We start from the raw sequence: 25,935 nt of genomic DNA on the forward strand, positions 1-25,935 counted from the left end.
TTCTTCCTGGTTTAGGTATCAGTACCATATTTGTTTCATAAAAGGAGTTTGGTAAGGCTCCTTTTTTTGCCTATCCAAATAATTTATTTAGTATTGGAATTAGTTGATCTTTAAATGTTTGGTAGAATTCACTTGTAAATTCAAGTGGTCCTGATGCTTTTTTCTTAGGACGCGCATTATGATCTGAAAAGGATGCATTTAATATTTCTGCATTTAACTATAAAGTTTTTATGCCCCAATATATGGTCAGTTTTTGTAAAAGTGCTATGTAAAAAGGCATATTCCTTTCTATTCTCATTCAGTTCTTTCCATATATCTATCACATAGATTTATCTAAGTTCCCATTCATCTCCTTGACTTCTTTCTCATTTATTTTTGGTTAGATATATCTAGTTCTGAGATGGGAAAGTTGAAGTCCTCCACTCTTATAGTTTTGCTATTTCCTCCTGTAATTCATTCCTTTTCCTTTAAAAATGTGGATGCTATAGCATTTGGTGCATATATGTTTAATATTGATAGTACTTCTTTATCTATGGTACCTTTTCAACATAATGTAGTTTCCCTGCTTATCTCTTTTAACTAAATCTATCTCAGTTTTAACTTTGTCTGAGATCATTTTTGCCACCCCTGTTTTTTTCATCTGCTGAAGCATAATAAATTTTTCACTAGCCCTTTATTTTTGCTCTGTGTGTCTCTCATTTTAAAATGTGTTTCTTGTAAACAACATATTTTCAGATTCTGTTTTTTGATCCATTGTGTTAACTGCATCTGTTATTGTTAACTATATCTCAACAGAATTGGTTTCCTGTGTACTTTATTTTATGCACTGAAAAACGTGCTTCTGGGAAGGAGTCTTTACCAGATGGCCCAAGGGGTCCAGGACACAAAAAAGATAAAGAGCCTCTTTTCCAAGGTACTTTCCAAACTTACCAAACTTGATCCTAAGGTCTCTTCTACCTCATACTCTGTTTTAAGGTTCCTTTCAGTTCTGACTTTCAATTGATTAAAAAAGAATTTATTAGGCACCTATGTGCAAGCATTGTCCTAAGCACAGGGGATATAAATAGAAAAGCTTTGATGTTTTCTGTACTCAGGGTCTTTCCAGTTTTGTGAACTCTGTCTGAGTTGATAACTGTTTAGCAAAGTGGGACTATAGAGGACATTAATTTAATAAGATGGCGGGAAAGGCCCAACATACCTGAGGAATTTAGCCATGAAGTGAGGGGGAGAGAGGTGGACCCTGACCTAGGCAGGGATGGTTTAAGAAAAGGTCTTAGTTGAAGGTCCTGACATCCAAGAAGACAGCCCTATCCTGGAGTCCTGATGGGAGGGCCTGTTGGAAATGTAGTTTTATCATGGAACTGGGGCTTTTTCTTGGAGCCCAGACAGAACATCTACTGCCTATGTGACCTCGTGAAAGTCTCTTCCTCTTTCTGGTGTTCAGTTTCCCCTTCCATATAATGGTAGATGACATTTATGTAGTAGTTTACATAATTCCATTTGGCTGTTCACCCTGTGAAGTGGGTATTCCCATCTACTATTTTACAGATAAAGAAAATAAAATTCAGCGAAGTTAAATCACCTGGCTATGGCCATAGAAGTAGTTAGTGTCAGAGGTAGGATTTGAGCCCGAGACTTTCCCGAGTAAAGAGCACCAGATCTAGTGCTTTTTATATACTACATCATCCTTCCCCACATAGTTGAGTTCTAGGAGCTGTCCCAGTTCTAATCGCTGTATAGCTCAGGATACTATAGAAGAGCCTGGTTGTACCAGGACAGGAGCTAGGAGGTAACCAGGTAGAGTATTGTGGTACAGTTGGTTAGAGCTAGGACAATGATTGCCTTGGGTATTCTTACCTCCTCTCTTGGTCCTCATTATATACCTCTACCTTGAACCCATCATTCATCCTATTCTATTCTGAACCTGCCCTAAAATCTTCTCTCTCAGTGCATGCTGGGGTTAGAGCCAGCTCAAGGCATTGGTTTGCCCATGGTGTGCCATCCTCCCTTCCTATGAACCTTCATTGTGATGTATGTCACTTAATTTATCCCTGTAGGCTTTGGGGAGTGGCATTGATCAAAAGCATGCTCAGAAATGTCCTTTGTTATGAACATTGACATTTGGGGCCTCAGATGATTACCAGCCTTATTTAGTTCTAGCATTAGCAGAGGAACTTGGGGAACTTCAGGGAGCCCCTGGGATCTAATAGTAAAAAAAACCCAGATGGTAGAATAATCGACTTGGAAGGGACCTAAGAGTTCATTTATTCTAACCTCTTATACAATGCTGAAATCCCTTCTACACCATCCCTGACATCTGGGCATTCAGCAAATGCTTAGAGATTTTCTGTAACAAGTAGATCTTTTCCTCCAGGCATAGCCCATTCATTTGCTGATTAACATTGCTGATGGCTAAAAAGATCTTCTTAATATGGATATAATTAAGATATACTTCCTTCTGACTTTCCCACATTGGTGTTAATTCTGCCCTCAGAGGCCACACAGAGTTGGGAATCACACAGAAAGCTGGTTCCCCCTCCCCATGACAGCCTTTCACATATTTGAAGATAACAATCTTGTTGCTCCTCAGTCTTATTTTCTCTAGGAGAGGTGCAGCTACTTCTCTAATGCTTTGATTTAAAGTTTTTGCCATCTTGGCGGATCACACTATAGTTTGTCACTGTTTCTATAAAGTGTATTGCTCAGAACTGCCCATGATTCTCTCTATGTAATCTCATAAACTCAGAGGCCAATGGTACTATTATGATTGTTCATGCAGTCCAAGATGGCATTAGCTTCATTATTTATTTACTTAAATAAAAAATTCACACTCTTAACTTGTATTGTTCAACTAAGCCGTCATGTTTTTTCACATGTACTACTGTTAATCCAGGTCTCCTATAATCTGTACTTGTGCAGTTGAATTTTTGAATCTATTTTACACATACCTCCATTCAATTTCATCTTGTTAGTTTAACCCACCCTTTTTTTTTTATTAAGATAATTTTAAATCTTGATTCTGACGTCTTCATATCATTCCCAGTTCTGATAAATAGTCCTTTTAGGTCTTCATACTAACAATCGATAAAAACATGGAATAGAATAGTTCGGAGGTCAGAAACCTGGAGCCCCTGATAGTAACCTAATGCCCAAACTCTTCAGAGACAATTCCACCAACAGTGGAGCCATCCAACAGAACAATGACCTGGTTCCCATTTCTCCATCTCCACAAGAATCAGGGTGGCTGCCACCTTCTTAGCCTGAGACATTTTCCCAATTTCCCTTCTCCCCCTTGCCCTACCTCATTGCCAGGTCACCCTGGCCCTGAATAGGATCCCATTCCTGGTTTGTGTTGGAAGGCATTAGGGGGCAAAGATCAGGTTCTGAGGGAACTCAGGAGCAACTAAGTGAGCAAAACAAGAACCTTTATTGGGAAGTACACCAGTGAATGACATGAAAAGTTAGTAGAAAACCCTGGGATCTAGGGTGGTAGTGGTGGCTCCTGAAGTTGGGAAATGGGAGAGGCAGTGATGACTCATCTGGAAAGCAAACAGAAGAAATCAGTCATTTTTTCCCCCTGCTCACACCAAGTACCTTTAGATCTGTCCCACCATGGAAGTGGAGGTATGTGGGGAAACTCAGTATGGCTTCTCTCCTCCTCCTGGGGTCTTAGAACCCCCTCCTGCCCTCACACCACCCTCTCTACCTTTTCCCCTCTCTCCCTTCATTACTTCTGACTTCTTCTACCCCAGGTTAGGTGGGGGCTAGGTAAGCTTACCTGTAGATACAACTATCTTGACAGTCTTGAAGGGTCAGGAAGTTGTTTTTATTTCCACTGCAGCCCCTAAAGATAAATTTCTCACAGATACCTGTGGTGCTGTTGTAAAAGTATCTAGGAAAGTTCCTTTACAGTGACCAATCTTCTTTGGCTCAGAGCATAATTCTGCCACAGGGGGAGAACACAAGGAAATTTCGGGGGCTGGGGCCTGTAACTTGATGGGCATTCTCTTCACCAACTGGTCCTAGAGGCCTTGGCCATGCTTGGTTGCAGCATGCCATTGGGGAGCTAAGGTGGATAGGGCAATATGCCCAGTCTTCTTCCTCCCAACTCTTGTGCTATCATGAAAAGAGCTCTGGACTTAGATTGGACAAGTTACTTAGTCCCTCTGAGACTCAGTTTTCTCATTTGTAAAATTAGGTGGTTAATCTCTAAGGTTCTTTCCATCTGTAGAATCTATAGGATTCTCTTTTAGGATTTTTAGGATTTCTCTTTTTTTAGGATTTTTAGGATTCTCTTCTAATCTCTCCTCCCCTTCCTTCTCTCCCCTAGGTACTCTCTTTTTATTCACCCTCAAACTTATACATATATATACACACAAACTTCCAGTCTCTCACTAATGTGTCCTTCAAAATTCTAGTGGAAAGGGCCTCCTCGTGTCCCTGCTCTCGTGCAGGGAGGGCACTGTGTAGACATGGCTCTTCCTGCATACAGCTTGGGTTCCCAGTGCTCAAAGCTCCATATGTCTGCTGGGCTCCCAGATCCCTATTGCCTTGGGGCAGTCCTCCTGACAAAGATCATGGAATTAGAGCTCTAAGAGAGCTTGAAGCAACTATCTCTTTTCATGACCTTATTTTACAGATGAGGAAACTGAGGCCCAAGAGAAAGGAAGGAACTTGTCTAAAGTTCTGCAGATAGTAAATGATAGAGCCTGGAATTGAACCCACATCTTCAGTCTCCAAATCCAATGCTCTTTCTCCTATTCTGTACTTGTCCACCCTCCTCCATCCAGGAAAGCTTCAGAAAGTTTTTATGAAGGGTAAGAGTTGGCTTAGCCAGCTGGTTGAGAACCAGGTATAGATTACTGGCTTCAGGGAAAGAGATTCTCCTATGGCTGTTGGGATGCCAAAGGCAACAATTTCCTTTTCTACTGTTCCTCCAGCGTCAGCCTCATCTCTGAGTGGGGATGGAGATAGGGATAGGACACCCACCTATCTTTAGGAAGCCTCCCTGCTCATACCTAGTAATTCTTGTGCCTCTAATCGTGGAGGCAGCAGGAAGGAGAAGATGAACAGGGTCACGAAGGGCCAAAGAATGATGAGTTTCATGGTGTTTTTTGAGAATAGGAGGAGATGATCCAGAATTGGTGTTATATATGCCCAGCAGAGGTGGGGCTGGCAACCCTGGTTGGAAGTGAGCCCAGCCAGCCCACTAAGGACTCTATTACCCTAGAGGTTAAATCTAAGGATCATTCTGAGGCCCTCCGGGGAGTGCCCTAGGCATAACAGTGAGTACCCACACACCCAGCCATGAAGTTGAAGATGTCAAACTGCCTAGAGATTTTCCCACTCAGTTCAACTCCAAGGGATTCCAGAGGCTGTAGGGCTGAGGCATCTCTGGGATCAGGGCCCTGGACAATCAGGCCCCAATCTCGGGAGTAAGAGTCTTCCTCTTTTCCCTTTTATGCTACTTTAGGGATAGACTAACTTGGCACCACAAATTTTATGGTCCAATGGCTTTTGCAATTAAACCATTCCAACCAAGTGGACTGTCTCTGTGTGGGCTGGCTGTGGAGAGATGCCAGATCTAGATTCTAATTAGAGGGGAAGGGGTCCAGTTGTTCCCAGAAGCTGTTACTCATCCACCATAGGTGACCACTCCCTCCCCCTACCATTCCCCAGGGATTCCCTTAATCAGTCCATATTCAGTCCTACTGGCAGTGAAGATTTACAGGCCTCTATGGGTCATAGGCTCATGAGATTTAGAGCTGGAAGGGATCATAGAGAGTGTAGGTCCCCTCATTTGCAAAAACTGAGACCCAGAGTGGGGAAGGGACTTGCCCATGGCGACGTAGGCCGGAAAGACCAGAAATGGGATTTAAACCCAGGTCTCCTGACTCCAGAACCAATCCTCTTCTGACTATAGTCTATTGATCATAGGTATATTAGGAAACTCCTTTCATGCTCTGGTGGTTCCTTCAATACATGATAGTTTTTGTTGTTTTCCACTTATTATAAATCATGTCCATTTCTGGAAAATCCAATCTCTGCCTCAGGTGAACTAAGGAAATAAAAGTGGTCTCTATGCTTAGGCCAACGGAGTTGAGGCCCTTGGAGGTAGGTAGTAAGGGAAGAAGACACAGACGTAAGATTTAGAGGTGGCAGAGACCTTATAGATAATTTAGTCTGATCCTCTCATTTTTATTAATGTAGAAATTGAGGCCCACAGAACATAAGAGAGTTGCTTGTATTCTTACAGGTAATACAGCCAGAATTCAAACTAGGCCTACTGAGCCTGAAGTCAGGACTCTTTTTACCATATCACAATACCTCTCTGTGAGCTAAAAGAAGAGAGAGGTTTACTTCCACTCTAACAAATGGGAGAGGAGAGTAAACAGCCAGGAGCATGTGATCCCCCCTCCCCCAGCTTTGTAGTGGCAAGGGGAGGGAGCATTATATTTGAGGACTGCCTCCTCTACTCTATGTCCCCCCTCCACCTACCACTGTAGGTCTCTCACCTGTATTCATCCATCTGCTTCATAGTACATCATGTTTTCATCCTGGCTGTGCCTGGTTAGGTCTGGCCCCAGTCCAAGGAACAGTCCGCTCCTATCTTAGGAGCCCAGCAGTGGCCTGGGCAGAGGATGGATCTGGAATGGGAAAGAATGACCCACCTGTTTTTAGGAAGTAGGTATTAGTAGTGGGTAGTGAAATAAGGATGGGAACAACACTAGAAATAGCTGTGGGACCCTGCATTCTGAGTACTTATTGGACACTGGGTTTCTAGCTTCAGTGGGAAGAAGGGCCTTGGTTCAACTGACATTAGGTAGATCTTTATGATGGGGTACAGTAGAAGAAGATGATCGGATTTGAAATCAAAGGACTTTTGTTTAATCCTTGACTCTATTATTTACTATTAATGTGATCCTATGGTAGTCATTTCTGTCTAGGTCTCAGTTTCTTATTCTGCAAAATGAAGAAATTGGACCAGATGAACGTGTAGTAGTTTTGGAGCCAGAGCACCTGGGTTGAATTCTAGCCCCCTAATATCTGTGTGACCCTGGGAAGGACACTTAACTTCTTTGGGCCTCTGTTTCCTCATCTGTAAAATGAGGGAATAGGACTAAATCAGAGGCTCTTAACCTTTGAAAGTCATGGCTCCCTTTGCCAATTTGGTTAAGCCTATTGACTTCTTCTCCAAGTAATATTATTTGTTTATTTTTTAAATTCACAGTTGAAGGAAATGTTAAATTTTAGTTAGAAGTTAATGGAAATAAAGATATAATTTTTTCCCTGTCCAAGTTCATGGACCTTGAAATCTACCCAGTCACCTCCAAGGCCTGTAGACCTCAGGTTAAGAACTCCGGGAGTAGATAAACAAATGGTGGATTTGAAGTCAGAGACTCTCATGGGTTTAAATTCTAACTTCATCAAATCTGTTTGACGCTGAGAAAGGGATTTAATCTCTCTGGGCCTCAGTTTCTTTATCAGTAAAATAAAGGGGTTAGACCAGATGACCTCTAAGGTCTCTTTGAATTTTAAACTTATAATCATATGACCTTTCTAGCCTTGAATTCTGAGATCCTAGGTAGATAAAAAGTCCCTGCCCCAATGAGTTGTTCTATTCTAGATGAGTGGTTCTCAAATTTGTTGGTCACAGGTCCCCTTTATATTTTTGAAAATTAGTAAGAATGGGGTAGCTAGGTGGCGCAGTGGATAGAGCACCGGCTCTGAAGTCAGGAGGACCCTGAGTTCAAATCCTGCCTCACACCAAACCCTTGACACTTACTAGCTGTGTGACCCTGGGCGAGTCACTTAACCCCAATTGCCTAAAAGCAAAAAAAAAAGGGGGGGGAAGAAAATTATTAAGAACCCCAAAGAATTTTTGTTTGTATTGTATCTATTGGTATTTGCCATATTAGAAATTAAAATTGATAGCAATTTAGAAATATCTATCATCTCATTTAAAATAATGATAATAAACCCATTATAGTAAATAAATAACATTTTAGATGAAAAATAAGTATTTTCCAAAACAAAAAAGAGTAGCAGCATTTTGTATATTTTTACAAATCTTTTTAATTTCTGGCTTAATAGAAGGCATACCTTCTTCTGCATTCAGTCTGTTAGAATATATTGTTTTGGTTGAAGGACATGAAGAAAATCCAGCCTTACATAGATATGAAGTTGGAAAAGGAGTATTTTAGTAGGCCATTGTCTTAGTATTATTGTGAAAATAGTTTTGACCTCTGGACCTTTGAAAGGGTCTCAGGGACCCTCAATAGTTTTCAATCCACACTTTGAAAACTTCTATTCTAGATGAAATAAAACCCAGTCCATTGTTCAAGGACCAAGGAAGTGTGTTTAACTAGTTGGGCTGAGCCAGGTGTGAGATATTCATTGGACTCAGCAAAGATCAGTCTGCATAGCTCTACCAATGAGCTAGGGGGTAGGAGGATGGGCAAGTAACACATAACATTATGATGAGTTTAGAACTCAGGTCATCTGCCATTCATAGTCCATTGTACTTTCTATTATTTCAAAATGTTCCCTCTTGGGGGAGAGTAGGGGTTAGGGTGACTTTATCAGATAAGCCAGTTTACTGGTTGGGCCCTGAGGGGAATGAAATTTACTGGACAGGAATAACTAGGAGGTGGAGAATAGGAAGCAGGGAAGAGATAAGGTATTGGTGGCCAAAGGCCAGAGAAGGGGGCCATCTGGTAGGTGCTGAAGATCAGCTCTGCCAACTTTGCCATCTGCCCAAGTTCCTGACTTCTTGCTTCCTTCCTTCTCCTCCTCCCAGGTCCTGACTGCTCCCTATTTGCCATCTTCTACTCATCTGCCTTACTCAAATCCAATTCACATGCAAGTCAAGACATCACCCTTGTGGTCTTATTGGTCCTTTCAGAGAATGAAGGACAGGTTATCTTTGTTACCAGTCAGCTAACCAGCCAACCAGCCCTGGCCCATTGAAGGGAGGAATGAGGAAGCAGGGAAGAGAATAAATCATATTGAAGGTCCCTTCCAGGGTCCATACTTCTAGATATCTCCACTGTCCTCTGGAGGCTCCATGCAGATCCAGTGATGACCATTGTTAACATGACAGTGGTCTGTGGTGAAATGAGCTCATTTACAAGACTGACCACAACAAAAGAAGCTGTAAAGCACTATAAACATGTCACCTGTTATTACTGCTAATGTCAGTAATTGTGATGAGCACTTCGGGAGCCAGAATATTTCTCAATTTCGTAGAAAAATAGAGCTAGAAGAGATCTTAACTGTCTGTTGAATTAAATTAGAGATCATCTATTCCAACATCCTGGTACCTTCTCTCCCCCTGGGATTCTGGCTCTGACCTACCTTGGCCTTCAGAGCCAGAAGTGGAGTGCCATCCCCGTATCCAGACCAGATATATCTGGCCTCCATGTTTTCCACCAGGGCTTGAATACTAAGTGTTTTCACATTAGTGGGAAAGTGACCAGCGCTTGGCCCCAAGGCATTTGGACTCTGCCCTCTCCAGACCCTCTGTTTCTACTTCCCCTGAATGTACTACTTACGAGCTATGTGATTCAGGCAAGTCACAGTCATTCTGAGCCTTAGTTTCTTCAGCTGTAAAATGGGGATAATAATATTTCCAGAATCCTTCATAGGGTTGTTGTGAAGACTGAATAACTGAATGAGTTGTAAACCTTAGATGAATGTGAACCACTTCAGTATACTTCCAAAGACCTCCCATTTCATCCAGGTGGCTACTTCTTCCACTGACCACCATACTAACTCGTGTGACCTTAAGCAAATCACTTTCACTTCTTTGAGCCTCGGGTTCCCCATTTGTAAAATGAGAGTTTGGACTGTAATTATCCCAGGTCCTCTTCTCTTCTTTTTTTTAAAAATTAATTTATTTTGATTTATCAACAATTCCTCTCCTCTTCTTGATCTTATGCAAGCACTCCATGACTTAGTGGGTGTCTTATGAGTTACTGTGGCTAAAAACTGGTCCTCTTCCCTGGGTGTCTGGTAGTGGGCTTCACTGGGCTTAGGTAGGTGCGAGGCTCACTGGATAGCAGGTAGTAGACAGGGGTGGGGAACTTGTGGCCTCAAAGTTCTCCAGTGTGGCCCTTTGAGACCCACCCCTGCATTAGAATATTGCTTGGCCCACTGTCTTCGTTTTTTCCAACATGGCTGGACCCACCACAGCTTGTGAACTACTGGCATGGTCTTTGAGACCCCAGGGACCCCTCCCCACTAGGATGAAGCCCAGAAAGAGGACTTTATATTATTCTTTTGTTTTGTTTTGTTTTGTTTTTTGGCAATTGGGGTTAAGTGACTTGCCCCGGGTCACAATCTAGTAAGTGTCAAGTGTTTGGTCTGAGGCCGGATTTGAACTCAGGTCCTCCTGACTTCCGGGCAAGTACTCTATCCACTGTGCCACCTTGCTGCCCACCCACCACCGACTTTATATTATTCTTAAGGGGCAGGATGGGTGTATAAGAGTACTGGGCTTGGGGTCAGGAAGGCTTGGGTTCAAACACCATCCCTGCTGCTTACTTCTAGCTCTATGCTCTTACACCAGCGGGATCTTTAAGCCCACTTTAAAGTCCCTGGACTTCAGAGACACTCCCTGGAGTTTCTGTACTAAGTCATGGACTAGGTCCAACCTGTTTGCCTTAGTGGGCATAGCTCCCAGCGAAGAATAACTTCAACTAACTTCATGAATTTGCATGTCTTCTCATGATGCCAGAAGCAGAACAGCCAGGGAGTACAAACATCAGCATTTATTGAGGAGGAAATCAACCTGAAGAATCCCCCCCTTCCCAAAGCTGTGTTGCAGGATCCTAGAAGAGCAATGGGGGCAGAATTGAGGGGCCAGTGAGTAGAGCCATCTATTCCCCAAGGTCAGGGACCCCAGGAGGCCAGTGAAGTCCAGCTGTTCCTGGAGTTGAGGAAGCTCTGGGACATCAGGTCACCTAGTTCACCTGGGTTTCTAGAACTGAAAGAGATATTTAGTTACACAGTGTAGGGAGAGTTGGGGGTGGGGTGTCAACTTTGAGGTTTTGCTTTTCTGCCCCTAGGGTTCAGAAGATAAGTATCTTCCTCAACTGTTTTTTCCTATTCCCTTCAAAAACCTTTCATGGATCTTTCTTCTGTACAAGATTGGGCCCAAACTCCTTTAAGCCTAGCATTTGAGGCCCTTTACACCCTGGCTTCAAGCCACTTGTCCCTCCCCTCACCCTTACCTCCCACTTCTCCCCTATAGAAGCTTCCGGCTCCTGACTGCCTGGTCTCCTCATTGTCCCCTAGGTACACTGGGCACATTCCCACCTAGGCCCTTGGAATATCTTCTCCTATTCTCTTTTCTCATCTAAATTTTGCTTTTTCTGTAAGGTCCACCTCCTCCAAGAAGCCTTCCCTGACCATCCCAGCACACAGGGATCTCTCCTCCCTGTATAGATCGCTGACTATACTTTTCCCAGGGCACTTAACATAGACTGATTGGGGTTGTTATCTCTCTTGTTTTGTCTCTTTGTAGAGACTGGGGGCTCCCAGAAGGCACTGAGTTTACCTCCTCCTCAGCATCCCACCCAAATTTCACAGAACCCAACACATGGTAAGAACTTAGTAAATGAATCTAGGAACATGAAGGCTAAGCTTACCTGGAAGTATTTTGGGGATTGGAGTCTCTTTAAAGTTTTGAGGGGCAGGCTCCTCCTCAGGGGTCTGGGTGGAGTTTTGAGTTAGGATAGGGGCCACACAGAACTGGCCACAGCCAGACTTGCAGCATTTCTCTCCATGTGGACAGTTCTCATCAGTTTTGCAGCCCATTATACAAAGGCTCTGGAGGATAAGTGGACAATGGCCATTCCACCCTATGTGAAGATAAGGGAGGGGGAGAGGAACAGGTCACCAGCCATACCTTCCTAAGCTCCTACTTGGGACCCAGAGTCTTCTTCAGAGGCATAATTCAGACTAACTGCTGACTCTAGATCATGGCAACTGAAGTCAGAGGAGTTTAGAACTTGAAGGCCCCTAAGGAACTCATCTTCTAGAATGTAAGAAGCAGCATGTTGGGGATACAAAGAGCTTTGGTTTGGGAGTCGGGAGGCCTTGGTTTGGATCACTCTATGATTTGGAACCTCAACTGTTTCTTCATCTGTAAAACAAGAGGTTTGACTATATGACTTCTAAGATCTTTTCTGGCCTCATCATGCTATATGACTTCTGAATTCCCTCATAATTTTAGAGATGAGGAAAATGAGGCCCAGTGAGTTCCAAGGTGATACATTAATGGTGAAAGTTAGTAGTACATGAACCCAGGGTTCTGGATTCCCAGTCCAATAGCTTTTGTTACACTAACTTCCCTTCTTGGCCCATGTGATACCAAGATGAGTCCCTGGCCCGTCGAGGGGCTGAGCACTCCAGGCAGATTGAAGGTAATCTAGGGGTGGAGATGAAGGCAGAAATTCCTGTCCCTTCTCATCCCAGGTACTACCTCTGAGAATGGGCTCTAAGCAGTTTTTGATGATTGGATTCTGAAAGTGCCACCTTACCTCCTTCAGTGTTTCCCTGGCACATGTGCCCACAGCCTGTGCTGCAGCATTTCTGGCCATGAGGGCAGGAATCATCTCCATGGCATAGCTCTTTGCATGGAAGGAGATCCTTAGGGCAGAGGCCTGGTTTCTCTGTAAGAGAATCATGGACAGTCATAAGTAAGAAGGGACAATGTCAGGGTTAAAGGGCACGTAATACCCATAATATAAGAGATGGAAAGGATCTTCTGAGTCATTTAGTTTAATCTTATTTTGTAAAAGAAGAAACAGGCCCAGAGAAAGGAGACTAACTGGCCCAAGGTTACACTGATACTTAGTGGTAGAGTCCAGGTCTTTCAAACCCGGATTTTTTTTTCATTGCTGGGAACTTGTTGGCTACACCATTCTATCTTTAGGCCTGGGCTTCTTCCAGGAAGCCCTGCTGGCTAGGAGGTCTTAGAACCCCTTCCCCTACTCCTCTACTCCTCCACTACTCCTCACATAACCCTACCTCTAAGTACCTCCTCCAATATTCTCAATATGATTCCTGACTTCTTGGTTTCTGGCTTTGGGGTGGGGTGTGGGTTGGTGGGAGGGAGATGGCAAGGGCAAATTGTCTTACCTGATAACTTTGTAGCTGCATCCTTTAAAGTGATCCCCATATTTGCAGGAGCCTCTGTGGTGTTGTCAGTACTAGGAAGTGGTTCACTTGAATCCAGGGGAGGAGGTGAAGGATTTTTGTGGGATATCTTTGTAGGACCTATTATAGGGCATATATTAGGGAAAAGCAGAGGCACCAAACTAGACAGGGGGACATGTATGCCCCCAAGCATTTCTTCTCTTCTATGACTCATTAACACAAGCTAGGCCCCATTTCATCTGCTCATTCTCAGTACACCAACACACAATTCCAATTACTTAGGCTTTTGCACAACCCTCCCCGCTATGCACATAAAAAGATAAAGACATATAGTCAAACACAGACATCCAGACCAAGATCCAGAATAGCATGCCACCCCAAATGTCTGTGTATGCATGGGGATTACTTTGCCTCGTTCCATCCTGAGCTGTCCCAACCCAACCCTTTTCAGCCCAGCCCTCAGCACTCAGCCCATGCCAGGATCAGTTGGTGGTAATGTTGGCAAGAGGGGAGAGTGGCAGAATCAGTATGATTGTGACCCTAATCCCTCACCTGGCACTGCCGTGGCCCTGACAATGAACCCCAATCCCTGACTAGGATCATTTATCCCTGAACCTGGATCCTTAAATCCTGGCATTTAGCCTTAAACTCTTTTCTTGAGCCATGACCTCTGGATCTGGGTCCTGGACCCTGGGATTTAGCACCTAGGGCATTTGCCCTCTGGCCAAAGCTCAGGTGCGTGCTCTCTCTGTCTCTGTCTCTCTCTTCCTCCCCTCCAGCTCTTCTAGAAAGACTTGGATTCCCAGAATCTGTCCAAACACTGAGGATTCTCAACCTTCTTTGGGTGCTTATGTCTTTCCTGTACAAAGGAAGCCTCTATCTGGTGGGGATGGTTATAGCACAAGAAATGTTCTGAACCAAGTCAGGGACCCTAGGCCTGGCTTGACTCAGCTAGGATAAAACTTGATCTTCTGGCTACAGGGAAAGAGTACCAAGCACCCTCAACTCCCCATTGATTCTATAAGGCTAGCTCAGGTCTCCTTCCTATATGATCTTGACCCCAAGGATCCTTAAGCCCCCATTAAATAGATACCTTTAAAAAGGAAGCTTCCCGTCAGTGGAGGTAGCAGCAGGGAGAAGATTAGGAGCATCAGGAAGGGGCTGAGCAGGGTGGGCTTCATGGTGTTGTTGAGAGTGGGTGGGAGAGCCCAGTCTGGGGCTGGGATTATACCTGGGGGTGGAGACTGGTGGCCTCTGGGAGGGGCTGAGCTCAGCTTCCTCCAGACTTTGCCTCACAGGTCCAGATCTAAAAAGCATCCTTGCCCTCAGGGAAGTGCTTTGGGCAGGACAGCTTGTGCCTGGGCACCCAGACATGAAGAACCTTCAACAGGCCTGCTCCCTGCTGGTGGTGAGTATCTCTGCACTCCCTCAGGCTTGAGAGGTTCCTGATGGTTCCAGGATCAGATATGTCACCTGGATTTATCCAGAAACCCTCCTTAGTTGTTCAAAGATCAACTCAGGTGTGTGGGAGCAGGTCTGTATGGGTACAACACATCCACCATCAGAACCACAGACATTGCCTTAGAGCCAGGACCCTAAAGGGAAGCAGGAATGGGTGGAGAGAAGAGTGTTGCCTGAAGGGAATGTGTCAGTAACAGAGGAGAGAACTTGGGAATTATTCCCAGAGGAGATCGTATCAGAGAACCTGGGGTTGGAATCATTATGTTCTTCCCTTTGCCTCCAGACAGGATCTTTTCTTTTCTTTTCTTTTCTTTTTTTATGAATTAAGCAAACTTTTATTGAAGCATTAAGTTTTGTGGTACAGATTTTAAAAATACATTTTAACTGATTAAAGTCCAACACCATGAAGAAAGAAATTATGACACCAAAACTACCCCTCTTCTAATCATACTGGATTAATTTAGATTAATATCCTTTCAACAGCTTTCACTTTTCTATCAGAACCTTATGTTTTCATACTCATATAAATTTGTGCATTTTTCAACTAGTTAGGAAGGGATCTTCAGTATAACTTAAAAAAAAATCAGATCTCAAGCCAACAAATGTCATCATCAAATCTCTTGGTACACTGTTCAAGAACAAAATCCATTTGAATTATTGGTCCTCAAAAATATCAAGCACCAGAAAGTATCAGGTGCCATATTACTTACAGATCACAGAATCAAATTGACCGAGTTGGTAGAATGCTTCTTCAGTGAAGCCTTTAGTCAATAACATGCTTAAAATAAAAGTCAAAGCAGTGTTCCAACCACTTGATTACTAACCAAGCAGATTTTTTTAAAGTTTAGAAACTCTAAAAAAAAATGTTTCATTTACAAATACAGAAGGAACAAAACACCACTGCATTAATCCAGAAAGAGTCAAAACAAAATTGCAAGGACAAAAGGGAAATATCAAATTTAAGTTAATTTTGCTGGTCTTACAGCTTCTAAAATCCCACATTTATTTGCTGAAAATGCCAACTCTTGAAAGCCTGCATCTACTAGTCATCCATTAAATGACCATTTTTGAACATGCCTTGTTTTTTATGAATAGCATTTTACTTCACTGTCTGTCCATATAACCTAGACAGTTCTCACTTTGTGCAGTCATTCACTTAATACCATCAAATCATGGTTAAAGGAATCACCACATTAATTAAGAGGAACAACAGATGAAGTCACAACACTATTAAATACAGCATAATAGGCTCATGGACACCACTATCACAAGACTTTCAGTCATAAGATAAAAAGGCATATCGATTCTGCTTGGAACAACAAAATTAGGTTAACAGTATATTGTTTACTCACAATTAGGTTGAAATGGCTACTAAGAAAAAAGTTGTGGTGAATGATCCAAGCTGACTGGCATATCTAGTCTGGTAAATTGACAGGATCTTTTCTAAAGGAGCATAGCCAGATGGACATCTCACTATTATCCATAGGGGAAAATCATGAAAAATTGGGTTTGACTGTAGAAGTAATATTAAGTGCAGTAATTTATGTGAATTGTTTATCATGTATGCTCAGTTTCTAACCATTACAGTAACAATTATGCATAATATTGAACTTTTCAGATTAATAACAACAACAAAAAGGTTCGAAACTTTCTGAGAAAGGGATCCTTCCGCTAGCTTGGTCATGTGGTTCTCTGTTCCATAACTCTTAGCGAAGGATATCCTTCTGAATACCTAGCGTTGGGAACCAAACAGGGCTGGCATACTCCCCATCTCCCTCCCCTCCTCCCACGATTCCAGGACATAGTGTACTGTTTCCAATATTTCTATAACATAAATGGAAGACAATGCTTGGAGGCTTCATCACACCTGTGGCTTCATTTCTAAGGGTACAGATTGCAGTCCGTCTTGCCGTCTCATCGTGGCTGACTTTTGTTCATGTCTTCCAAAGGAGGTCCACCAAAGTTGCTTTGCTCTCATTGTCTTGACATTACATTGGAGCAGATGGGTGGCTATTTGATTCTCTCTCCAAATCCTGAGGAAACAGTGGGGGTCCCTATTTTACAGATATAATTCACTATCATTCTATATGGATTTCCTTGCCATTCCCAATGAAATCCCCCCATTCTAGATAGAACTTCCCAGCATTTTAGATGAAACTTTATCATTCTGAGTGGAACTCCCCCACATTCTAGGTAAATTAGGAATAACATCTGGCACGTGGATGGTGTACTAAGGCTTGCAAATCACTTTACACGTATTATCTCATGTGATCATTGTATTTAGTCCTATGGGATAGATTCTACAGGCATTACTGTCCTCATTTCACAAAGGAAGAAACCAAGGCTAAGAGGAATTAAGTGACTTCTCCATACTAAGTATTGGAGTAGGATCTGAATCCAGGATTTCCCGTCTCCAATTTCAGTGATCTTTCTATTAAGCCATGCTACTTCCCCACCAATCCAGATGACGCTTTCCCACATTCCATATGGAATTTGGAACCCTGGAGAATGGAATCCTTCTATGGATTCACATCTTCTCTTTCCCAGTTCCACGGGGGAAATCAAGGACAAGAACAAGAGCACGTGGAGAATCAGCTAATGTCTTCCTTATGGAAGCCAAAGGTAGAAGAGGAGAGAAAGAATTGGGCACCTAGAAGTTTCTATTCAAAAACAGAGGTTTAGGTCTATAGGGTCCATGGGGGTGCCTGATTGAAAAGGGATGGAGGAAACATAAATCTTCCTGAGATGTCTCATTCATGCACATACACAGATGTGTACATGTATACATATATGTGTATATGTACATGGGCATATGTATATGTATCTAAAATAAGACATCTTTGTCCTATCCTTGATTTTCCCTCTCTTATTCCTGCCTCCAGAAGATGCAGGGCAAGGAGGATGTTTTGGGGTTTTGATGGGCAAAAGCTGCTAACAAGGATTGTGAGAATAAGTTACGTTGTTGCCTACTTTATCTGTTTGCTTTCTATGGCAGCCTGGACACCACATCCCGTTCACCATTATGTGGACTCAGTGTAGGCATTATTTGGGCAACCTAGCCTAGGCCAGGTGCAGCTCCCAGCAGAGGCAGAGTGATAAAATGGAAAGAGGACTAGTTTGGAGGCTGGGAGATAGGAGTTTGAGATCCACCTTGAGTAAATAACATTTTGAGTGTCAGTTTCTTCCTCTATAAAATAAGGCCTTGGACTAGATGGCTTCTGGAAAACTACTAAGATTTTAGCTCTGACATTCTATGGGCCATGAACTATCCCTGCCTTCACCATGTACAGGGTTCCTAGCCAGGCAGTTCCTGTTCTGCCAGGAATTGGTCTTAGCCTGCTTATTGAACTCAAGGCCAGAAGTGACCCAAGGAGAAGAGATTTTTGATGTGGGAGGAAGATGGCCTAGGATGAGTCTGAAGTGGGTGTGCTGTTGGTGGAGGACATGGGAAAATCCCCGTAGCCAGGGCCTCTGGGAGAAGTAGGGGTTAGAAAGGAACCAGTCTTCTGAGTTTCTGTCCTAGACCAGAGAAGGGACTCCCTGGGGACAACATTCTGGTTGCATCCATTGAAACTCTTGTGAGCTCCTGCCCTGGGAGGTCTAGGAGATAGAGGGGACATGAGGTTCAGCTCCCCTCAGTTTTACAGAGAGAGTCACTGAATCCCAGAGGGTCTAAGTCATTTGTCCAAAGTCACATAGGTAATAAATAGCAGGCCTGAGATTCAAACTCAGATAATAATTGTAAGCTAGGATTTTTTTTTCATGTTAGAATATAAATTCTTTGAGGATAAGAACTGTTTAATTTTTGTTTTTATGTCCCTAGCACCTAGCCCAGTGTCTGGAACTTGGTGGGCATTTAATAATGCTTTTTGATTGATTGATTGAAAAAGTTGAATAGAGAGTGGTTTGAATAGAAAATAGTCTGAATTGGAGCATCAAGGAGGGCAGGGAATGGTAGCACAGAGTACAGTGTTACCAAAGGTGCAGTTGCACTGGGAAGTCACTTGCCCAAGGTCACATGGCTAGTAAGTAGAAAAACCAGGACTAGAACCCAGGCTCCTGGCTCCAACACATCTCTCAGAGAGCCCATAGCAAAGGACATTAAGGTGAGGAATGGGCACAGTGCTTGCGATGGGAAGCACCATCAATGTTTTATTGCCTTGTGACAAAGCTCTATTTGTCCCCTCCTACTTAAGGCTCTGACACATGTCTTCTACTCCAAATTCAAGGCTCCAATCCAACTTTACAAATATTATGGATACAGACTGGGCAGACTCTGGTGAAGTTTGGAGGTTATGGTAGAAGAGGAGGGGTGAAGTTGTGAGAGTAAAGAAGGGAGGGCCCCTCTGGAGTTGTCCTACCTTTCTTAGTTCTGACCAGAGAGCTGGTTCTCAGGCTTATGACTGTTAGTTAGAAGGGATTTTAGAGATCATTTTGGGATCCTTTTTGAGAGCCTAGCTGGTGCCTTGAGAGAGACAAAGGATTCAGAAAGAAAAGAGGTATCTGGTCAATGACAAACATAGTGTGACTCAATGCCCAGGTCCACTGCCCCATTTGCTTGAAAGTTTCACTCTCTTTTACATTTCTAGAAAATGGCAGATGTTGCTTCCTTGACCACTGATAATAAGACTAGATATAATTCTCTGGTAATGAATCCAGAATTACAGCCAGTATTCCCCTAAGTTGGTTTTGTTGTGTCCTCAAGGCTTTTCCCCCTATAGTTCAGGTTGTTCTGTCTTTTTTCTCCTTGACTTTTTTTTCTGGGAACTAAGTATTGACACCACCATCAATTCCTATAGTTTTCTTACCATGGCCCCACTCTCTGACCATCCACTCCTCTGAAAACTTGTATTCCATCCCTTATATTTGATAGGTGAGTTTTTCTTTTTTTGCCATATCTTGCCAGGAACTGCCTTCCTCCCTCTCTCCTGCTTTTCAGAATATCTTTATGTCTTACATTTCCCTATTAGGACTCAAGCTCTTAAAATTTAAGGGACTGTGTTGTTTGTTCTTATTTGTGTCCCCAGTGCCAATCAAAGTGCTTGGCACATAGTAAGTACTTTATAAATACTATCTATCTATCTATCTATCTATCTATCTATCTATCTATCTATCTATCTATTTCTTCTCTTATATAGTCTACAATAACATAAGACCCACATTAGGGTGTAGTAGTAAAACTGGATTTGGAGGCAAAGGACCTCAGTTCAAATATCAGCTTTGCTATACTACTTATTGGACAAGTTGCTTCCCCTTTAAAAGGACTAAATAGCATTGGACTAAATTATCTCTAAGACTCTTTTTAGCACTAGAAATCAAAATCCTGTGAACAAGAAACTCCTTAAGGGTGACAATGCTGTTTACATCCATAAAAGTATAAAGTGGCAATCAGTACCATGGACGTAGTAGGGGGGGCTTCCTGAGAGGAAAGAGGACTTGAAAAGAGTCTTAAGGGAAAGGCTTGAGTTGACCAGAGGTGGAAACTTGGGATCTGTTCCCAGATATATAGGATAATCTAAAAATTGGGCTAAATTTTAATAAAAATGAATTATTATTTGTAAAACACTGTATAAATGTTAGTTGATGTTGTTGCTTTTATTATTACATAGTTGTTTGCATGTTGTGCCCATTTGAATGGTAGTTCCTTGAGGTCAGTTTTTATCTTTCAATTTTTTTTTTTTTTGCTAGGCAGTGGGGTTAAGTGACTTGCCCAGGGTCACACAGCTAGTAAGTGTTATATGTCTGAGGCCAGATTTGAACTCAGGTCCTCCTAAATCCAGCGCTGGTGCTCTATTCACTGTGCCACCTAGCTGCCCCCTGTTTTTGTCTTTCTTTGTACCCCCAATGTTTAACACAGCATCTGGTATATAGTAAATGCTTAAAAATGCTTATTAACTGACTGACTTGTTGAGGTGGGAGGAGGCGGATATGTGGACACAGACCTGATGGTTCTCTGGGGAAAGACCCTGTGGACTTCCCTCTAGCTTAAGATAGTAATAGGATAATAATGTCTGACCTGCTGGGCTGAAGTTGTGTCAGCCCAGAGAAGGCCTACCTGAAGGCTTCATGTCTTCCAAGGCTTTCATGCAGCCTCTGAGCTTGGCCACATTCTTAAGGGTGGTTCCTGCCCCCTTTCAGTCCCCTTCCTGCTTCTGTAGAATTCTACTTTAATTTATTCTATCTCTGATGTATTGATTGTGAAGCATGTCAAGTTGGATGCCGTTTGGGTTAATGTCTTCCAATATTCCTAAAAGAGGAATAAAACCTTTATAAAATTTGCATCTTTGCCTCCCCCTCCAAATTTCCAATGGGAACCTGTAAGTTGCAAGAGAGTAATTCAGGAATCTGGGCAGTCTTCATTGGGAGGGAATCTGGAGAGAGAAACAAAGAGTTAATGAAGACCACAAGAGAGCTAGAGAAGTAATGGAGAGAGCAGAGGTCACAAGGGAGGTCCCAAATGAGAATCTACAGAGGCAGGTTGTCTGGAAAACTGAAGTTTTCAGCCATTAGCCATCCCTAATCTTTCTTCTTCTGTTCCTCCCTGTACCTCTCCTATCTGCCTTCACAGGCTGGCAGAGCTTAGAGACTGGTTTTTCTCTGGTCAGAATGAGACCTCCTCCTTGGAGACCCAGGTCTCCTTCATCTTTCCCTCTCATAAACTTCCATAGATCATAGCGTGTCAGATGGATCTGAAATGAACCTTAGTACCTAGAACACATCCTTAGAGCTAGAGATGAGCGTAGAACATAGGACAAAGTGTGTTAGAAATGGAAAGGACCTTAAAAGCGAAGGCAGAATGTCTGAGCTGGAAAGGGCCTTAGAGACCAACGAGTCCACTCCCCTCATTTTAGAGATGGATAACTGAGGCTTAAAGAGGGGAAATGGCTTGCCCATTGTTCCAGTGAGTCCAGGGGCAGGGCCAAGACTCCTTTGTCTCCCAGGATTGTGTTTAGAATTGCGGGCAGTTAGCTTCATTTTGGCCATTTTGATATCCTAAGAGGACGTTGCTGCTAATTCCAGGTATTTCCTAGTCTTGAATCAAACATAGATTCCATGTTAATGTGACACTTTAGAAGACCCCAGAGCTGGCAACATGAATGACGGGAAGATCCTTGGGTCATAGATATAGAAGTGGAAGGGGCTTAAGAGATCATCCTGTCTAATCCTCTCATTTTAGAGAAGAGATAAATGAGGGTCAGGAAGGTTGTGTGCCCAGGGTCAGGCAGGTAGCAAATACGAGCATCAGGATTTCAATCCAGCTCTCTGACTTCAGGTTCAATGGCCTTTCTGCCGTACTGTGCTGTGGAGTCAGGGGGCACACTGGGAGGCCTTGGAGGACCCAGAGCCTTCAGGTAAGCCTTATTTGTCAGAGATGACACAACTTCAGCCTGACAAGTCAGAGATATTATCCTAGGATCAAGCTAGAGAGGGGCCAGCAAAGTCCTCCCCAGAGGTTCATGGTGCCTGTGCACACAGATAACCAACTTCTTCCCACCGTCAATAAGGACTTGTTACACACATCCGACCTCAAGATTTTGAAATAGAAAAGATCACCAGTCCTTTCTTATTTTTAAAAATCTGTGGTGTGCTTCAAAATGTCTCAAATTCTCTTTCCATGGAGGTAAGTTCTAGATCTGATATGAGTAGAATTTATAGATGTAGAATTAAAGAATTATTTAAAGGAATTAAATATTCCCCTCTATCATCCTGAAACATTTTTTTCATATGTTGCAAGCATTTATTAAGCTCCACTTTGCATTTGCTTCTCTACTTGGTCTTAATCCCACAGAACAAGATGCTCCCATGCCAGGTACTCCATGGGTTCCCCACATAGTAGGTCCTTAATAAATGTTTATTGAATTGAATCTTGCTATGTTCCAAGCATTGCACTTTACAAATATTATCTCATTTGATCTCCACAACAACCCCAGGAGGCAAGTATTATCCCCATTTTGTAGATGAAGGAACTGAGGCAGACAGAGATTAGGTGACTTGTTCAAGGTCACAGAGCTAAGAAATTTCTAAGGCTGGATTTGAACTCAGGTCATCCTAATTTCAAGCCTAGCACTCTATCCACTGAGCCACTTAACTACCTCTTTGCTTGTCCTAAGCAAAACAAAACAAGAAACAAAAACAAAAAACCTCTCACTAAGAATTTACAAAAATATTTATAGCTCTGTTTGAGGTGATAAAGAATGGGAATCTGAGGGGATGCCTATAAATTGGGGAATGGTTGAACACGTCATATAATGCTGTTGTGTTATTCAGATGGGTCAGGAAGACTCATCCTCATGAATTTAAATCTGGCCTCAGACACTTACTAGCTGTGTGACCTTGGGCAAGTCACTTAACCCTGTTTGCCTCAGTTTCTCATCTGTAAAATGAGCTGGAGAAGGAGATGGCAAACCCCAAATGGAGTCACAGAGAGTTGGACATGACTGAAGCAACACTACAACCACCTCCTGCATTTAAAGTTTCTCTCTCTCTCTCTCTGTCATCAGGAATACTTAGAAGCCTTTTATTTCTTTGAAGATCCTTTTTTTGCTGTGTAGGATTATACTCAGTTTTGTTGAGTAAGTTATTCTTGAATGTAAACTGATATCTTTTGCCCTCTGGAGTATCATATTCTAAGTTCTCCTTTATATCTGTGGCTTCTAAATCATATATGATGCTGACTGGGACTCCTCTGTACTTGAATTATTTCATTCTGGTTGCTTGCAGTATTTTTTCTTTGAACTAAAAAACTCTGGATTTGTGGCAGCTAGGTGGCATAGTAGATAGAGGGCCAGGCCTGAAGTCAGGAAGACTCATCTTTTTGAGTTCAAATCTGACATCAGACACTTACTAGCTGTGTGACCCTGGGCAAGTCACTTGACCCTGTTTATCTCAGTTCCCTCATCTGTGAAATGAGCTAGAGAAGGAAATGGTAAACCATTCCAGTATATTTGCCCCCCCCAAAAAAAAACAAAACCAAAAACCAAATGAAGTCATAAAGAATTGGACATGACTGAAAAATGACTGAATGACGGTTCTTGGGAGTTTTCATTTTGGAGTTTCTTTCAGGAGGTGCCTGATAGATTCTTTTTATTTCTACTTTTTCCCTCATTCTAAGGGATATGGGTGGTTTTCTTTTAAGACTTCTTGAAATATGATATCTAGGTTCTTTTTAAAATATCTTTCAGGTAAGTGCAATGATTTTTAATTGTTTTCTCCTCAATCTGTTTTCCAAGTCAGTTTTTTTTTTTTTTTGCTGTGAGGTACCTTACATTTTCCTCTTCTTCTTCTGTCTTTGATTTTTCTTTTCTTTTTCTTTTTGTGAGGCAATTGGGGTTAAATGACTTGCCCGGAGTCACACAGCTAGCAAATGTTATGTGTCTGTGGCCGCATTTGAACTCAGGTCCTCCTGACTCCAATGTCGGTGCTCTATCCACTGCACCATCTAGCCACCCCTGTCTTTGATTTTTAAAAAAATATTTCTTATTGTCTAATGGAGTCATTGGATTCTATCTGGTCCCTTCTAACTCTCAGGGAGTTTGTTGCCTGGGTAAGGTTATTTACCTTTTGTGCCAAACTATTCATTTATCTTTCCAATTTTTTCTTTCATAGCTCTAATTTGTTTTCCATTTTTTTCCTCAACAATTCTCATTTCATTTATAGAAACTTTTAAAAACTCTTGCTTTATCTCTTCCAAGAATTCTAGTTGAATGTATGCTTAAGCTGCATTTTTCTCTGAGACATTGCTTGTAGATGTCTTAGAGTCATTCTCTTCTACTGCATTTGTGTCTTGAGCCTGCCACCATAATAGTTCATTATGGTGGGTTCCTTTTTTTGTTTGCTCATTCTTTCCATCTACTTCCTGACTTTGAATGTGGTGTTGAGATGGTGCTGGACAAACTTCTGGAGGGAAGGTCTGACCTGGGGCTCTTGCTGCTTTCTTGGGCCCTGAGGCTCATGACAGACAAAACCCACAATAACCACTGCTCCTGAGGCACTGGGTAGCTCAATGGATAGAGCGCTGGGCCTGGAGTCAGGAAGACCTGAGTTCAAATCCAGTCTCAGATACTTATTAGCTGTGTGACCTTGGACAAGTCACTTAATCTCTGTTTTCCTCATCAGTACAATGGATATAATGATAATATCTATCCCCCAGGTTTTTTGTGAGGATCAAATGAGATAATAATTCTAAAGTGCTCAGCACAGTGCCTGGCACATGGTAAGCACTATATAAATAAATATTAGCTATTATTTATTAAATGAGATATTTGTCAAAAGTACTTAGGATAGTACCTGGCACACTGTAGGCACTACAGAAAGGCTTATTCTCTCCCTCATCTCCCCCCCACCCCACACGTTAACTTTTATCTCCAGAACACCTTACTCCCTCCTTCTTCCCAACATAAACCTTGGGTGGTCTGCTCTTGTGTCAGGGGAGGAAACCTGCTGTAGTGGAAAGAGCAAGAGCACCTGGGTTCAAAGCCCGCCTCGGACAGTTACTACTTCGCTAACCTCAGGTGAGTCATTCACCCCCCTGGGCCAAGGTCTCCTTGCCTGTAAAGGAAGGGGTTAGGCAGAGATAACCTCTACCAGTCATAGATCTCTGATCTGACTATCTAGAGTGGCAGGCAGAAAAGGCCACTGAGAAGCTTCCAGGAGCTCGGAGCTCCTTCAGTAAGAACAGAGGCGCATCTCACCCTAGCTCCTTAATTACGTGAGCTCATATCTTCCTCAAGTCCATTTTGTTACCTGATTCTTACTGCAACCTTGGGAGGGAGATGCAGCAGAGGGTTTTATCCCCATTTTACACATAAAGAAGCTGAAACCTCAAGGGGGAAATGACTGAAATAACTGATTCTTAAGGCCACCGAGCTAGGATGCTGTTACGCTGGGAATCAAACCCAGGTCTGACTCCTAGTCAAGGGTGTTTTCACTGTATCAAACTACATGCCCTAAAAAAATCACGTAGGGCGTCTCTCACCAGCCTAGGTATGTGGCATACCATAGGTGCTAGGTTGAAGGTACGCACATAGGCTAGGCAGGTACCACAGTAGATGGGAGAACAACTCTGACCACCCCCTCCAGCCCATTAGCCACCCTCATACGCACTGAAAAATGCGCCATTCAGACTGGTATTGATTGTCTTCTCCCCCACCTAAATGCCCCTCACCCTCCAATGGTCCTTCATTTTCACCTTATCCTGAGGGCAGCAGAAGTGATGGCCATGATGGTGACAAGGAAGGTTGCAGAATCAGCATCCTGGTTTGCCCATTCTTGGTGCTTGGCCTTGACACCTGACCCCTTTATGGCTGCTGC

General features: G+C 42.8%; 1 protein-coding gene, 1 long non-coding RNA gene and 1 other non-coding gene across 4 annotated transcripts in view; 2 read left to right on the forward strand and 1 right to left on the reverse strand.

The window, feature by feature from the left end:
• The first annotated feature begins 13 nt into the window (after positions 1–13).
• LOC110193680 (uncharacterized) lies at positions 14–11,609 on the forward strand. Its single transcript, XR_013484345.1, has 3 exons — positions 14–51; positions 796–913; positions 11,528–11,609. It is a non-coding gene; the product is annotated as an uncharacterized LOC110193680 (transcript).
• WFDC3 (WAP four-disulfide core domain 3) lies at positions 10,753–17,070 on the reverse strand. The gene is made up of 6 exons (XM_020965626.2): positions 16,999–17,070; positions 16,493–16,658; positions 13,147–13,284; positions 12,546–12,677; positions 11,652–11,864; positions 10,753–10,987 (listed from the first exon to the last, which is right to left on the reverse strand). Exons 3-6 carry the CDS (start codon positions 13,184–13,186, stop codon positions 10,965–10,967), a joined length of 408 nt encoding a protein of 135 aa, XP_020821285.1. The 5' UTR covers positions 13,187–13,284; positions 16,493–16,658; positions 16,999–17,070; the 3' UTR covers positions 10,753–10,964.
• An 83-nt stretch (positions 17,071–17,153) lies between these two features.
• LOC144455627 (uncharacterized) overlaps positions 17,154–25,935 on the forward strand; it is a 38,312-nt gene continuing 29,530 nt past the window's right edge. For both annotated transcript variants that reach the window (XR_013484346.1, XR_013484347.1), the window contains exons 1-3: positions 17,154–17,247; positions 21,899–21,977; positions 25,053–25,136. This is a non-coding gene — a long non-coding RNA (uncharacterized LOC144455627). The remainder of the gene's footprint in view (positions 17,248–21,898; positions 21,978–25,052; positions 25,137–25,935) is intronic.

The sequence above is a fragment of the Phascolarctos cinereus genome, unplaced genomic scaffold (genome assembly GCF_003287225.1).
Source record: "Phascolarctos cinereus isolate Bilbo 61053 unplaced genomic scaffold, phaCin_HiC Scaffold_2;HRSCAF=192, whole genome shotgun sequence".
Taxonomy (NCBI): domain Eukaryota; kingdom Metazoa; phylum Chordata; class Mammalia; order Diprotodontia; family Phascolarctidae; genus Phascolarctos; species Phascolarctos cinereus.

Coding starts and splice junctions, on each gene's coding strand:
- WFDC3 (XM_020965626.2), bottom strand. CDS start 13,186: ATGGGGATCACTTTAAAGGATGCAGCTACAAAGTTATCAG. Junction 11,865..12,545: donor CCAGGGAAACACTGAAGGAG/GTAAGGTGGCAC, acceptor ATCTTCACATAG/GGTGGAATGGCCATTGTCCA. Junction 10,988..11,651: donor AATCCCCAAAATACTTCCAG/GTAAGCTTAGCC, acceptor TATCTCTTTCAG/TTCTAGAAACCCAGGTGAAC.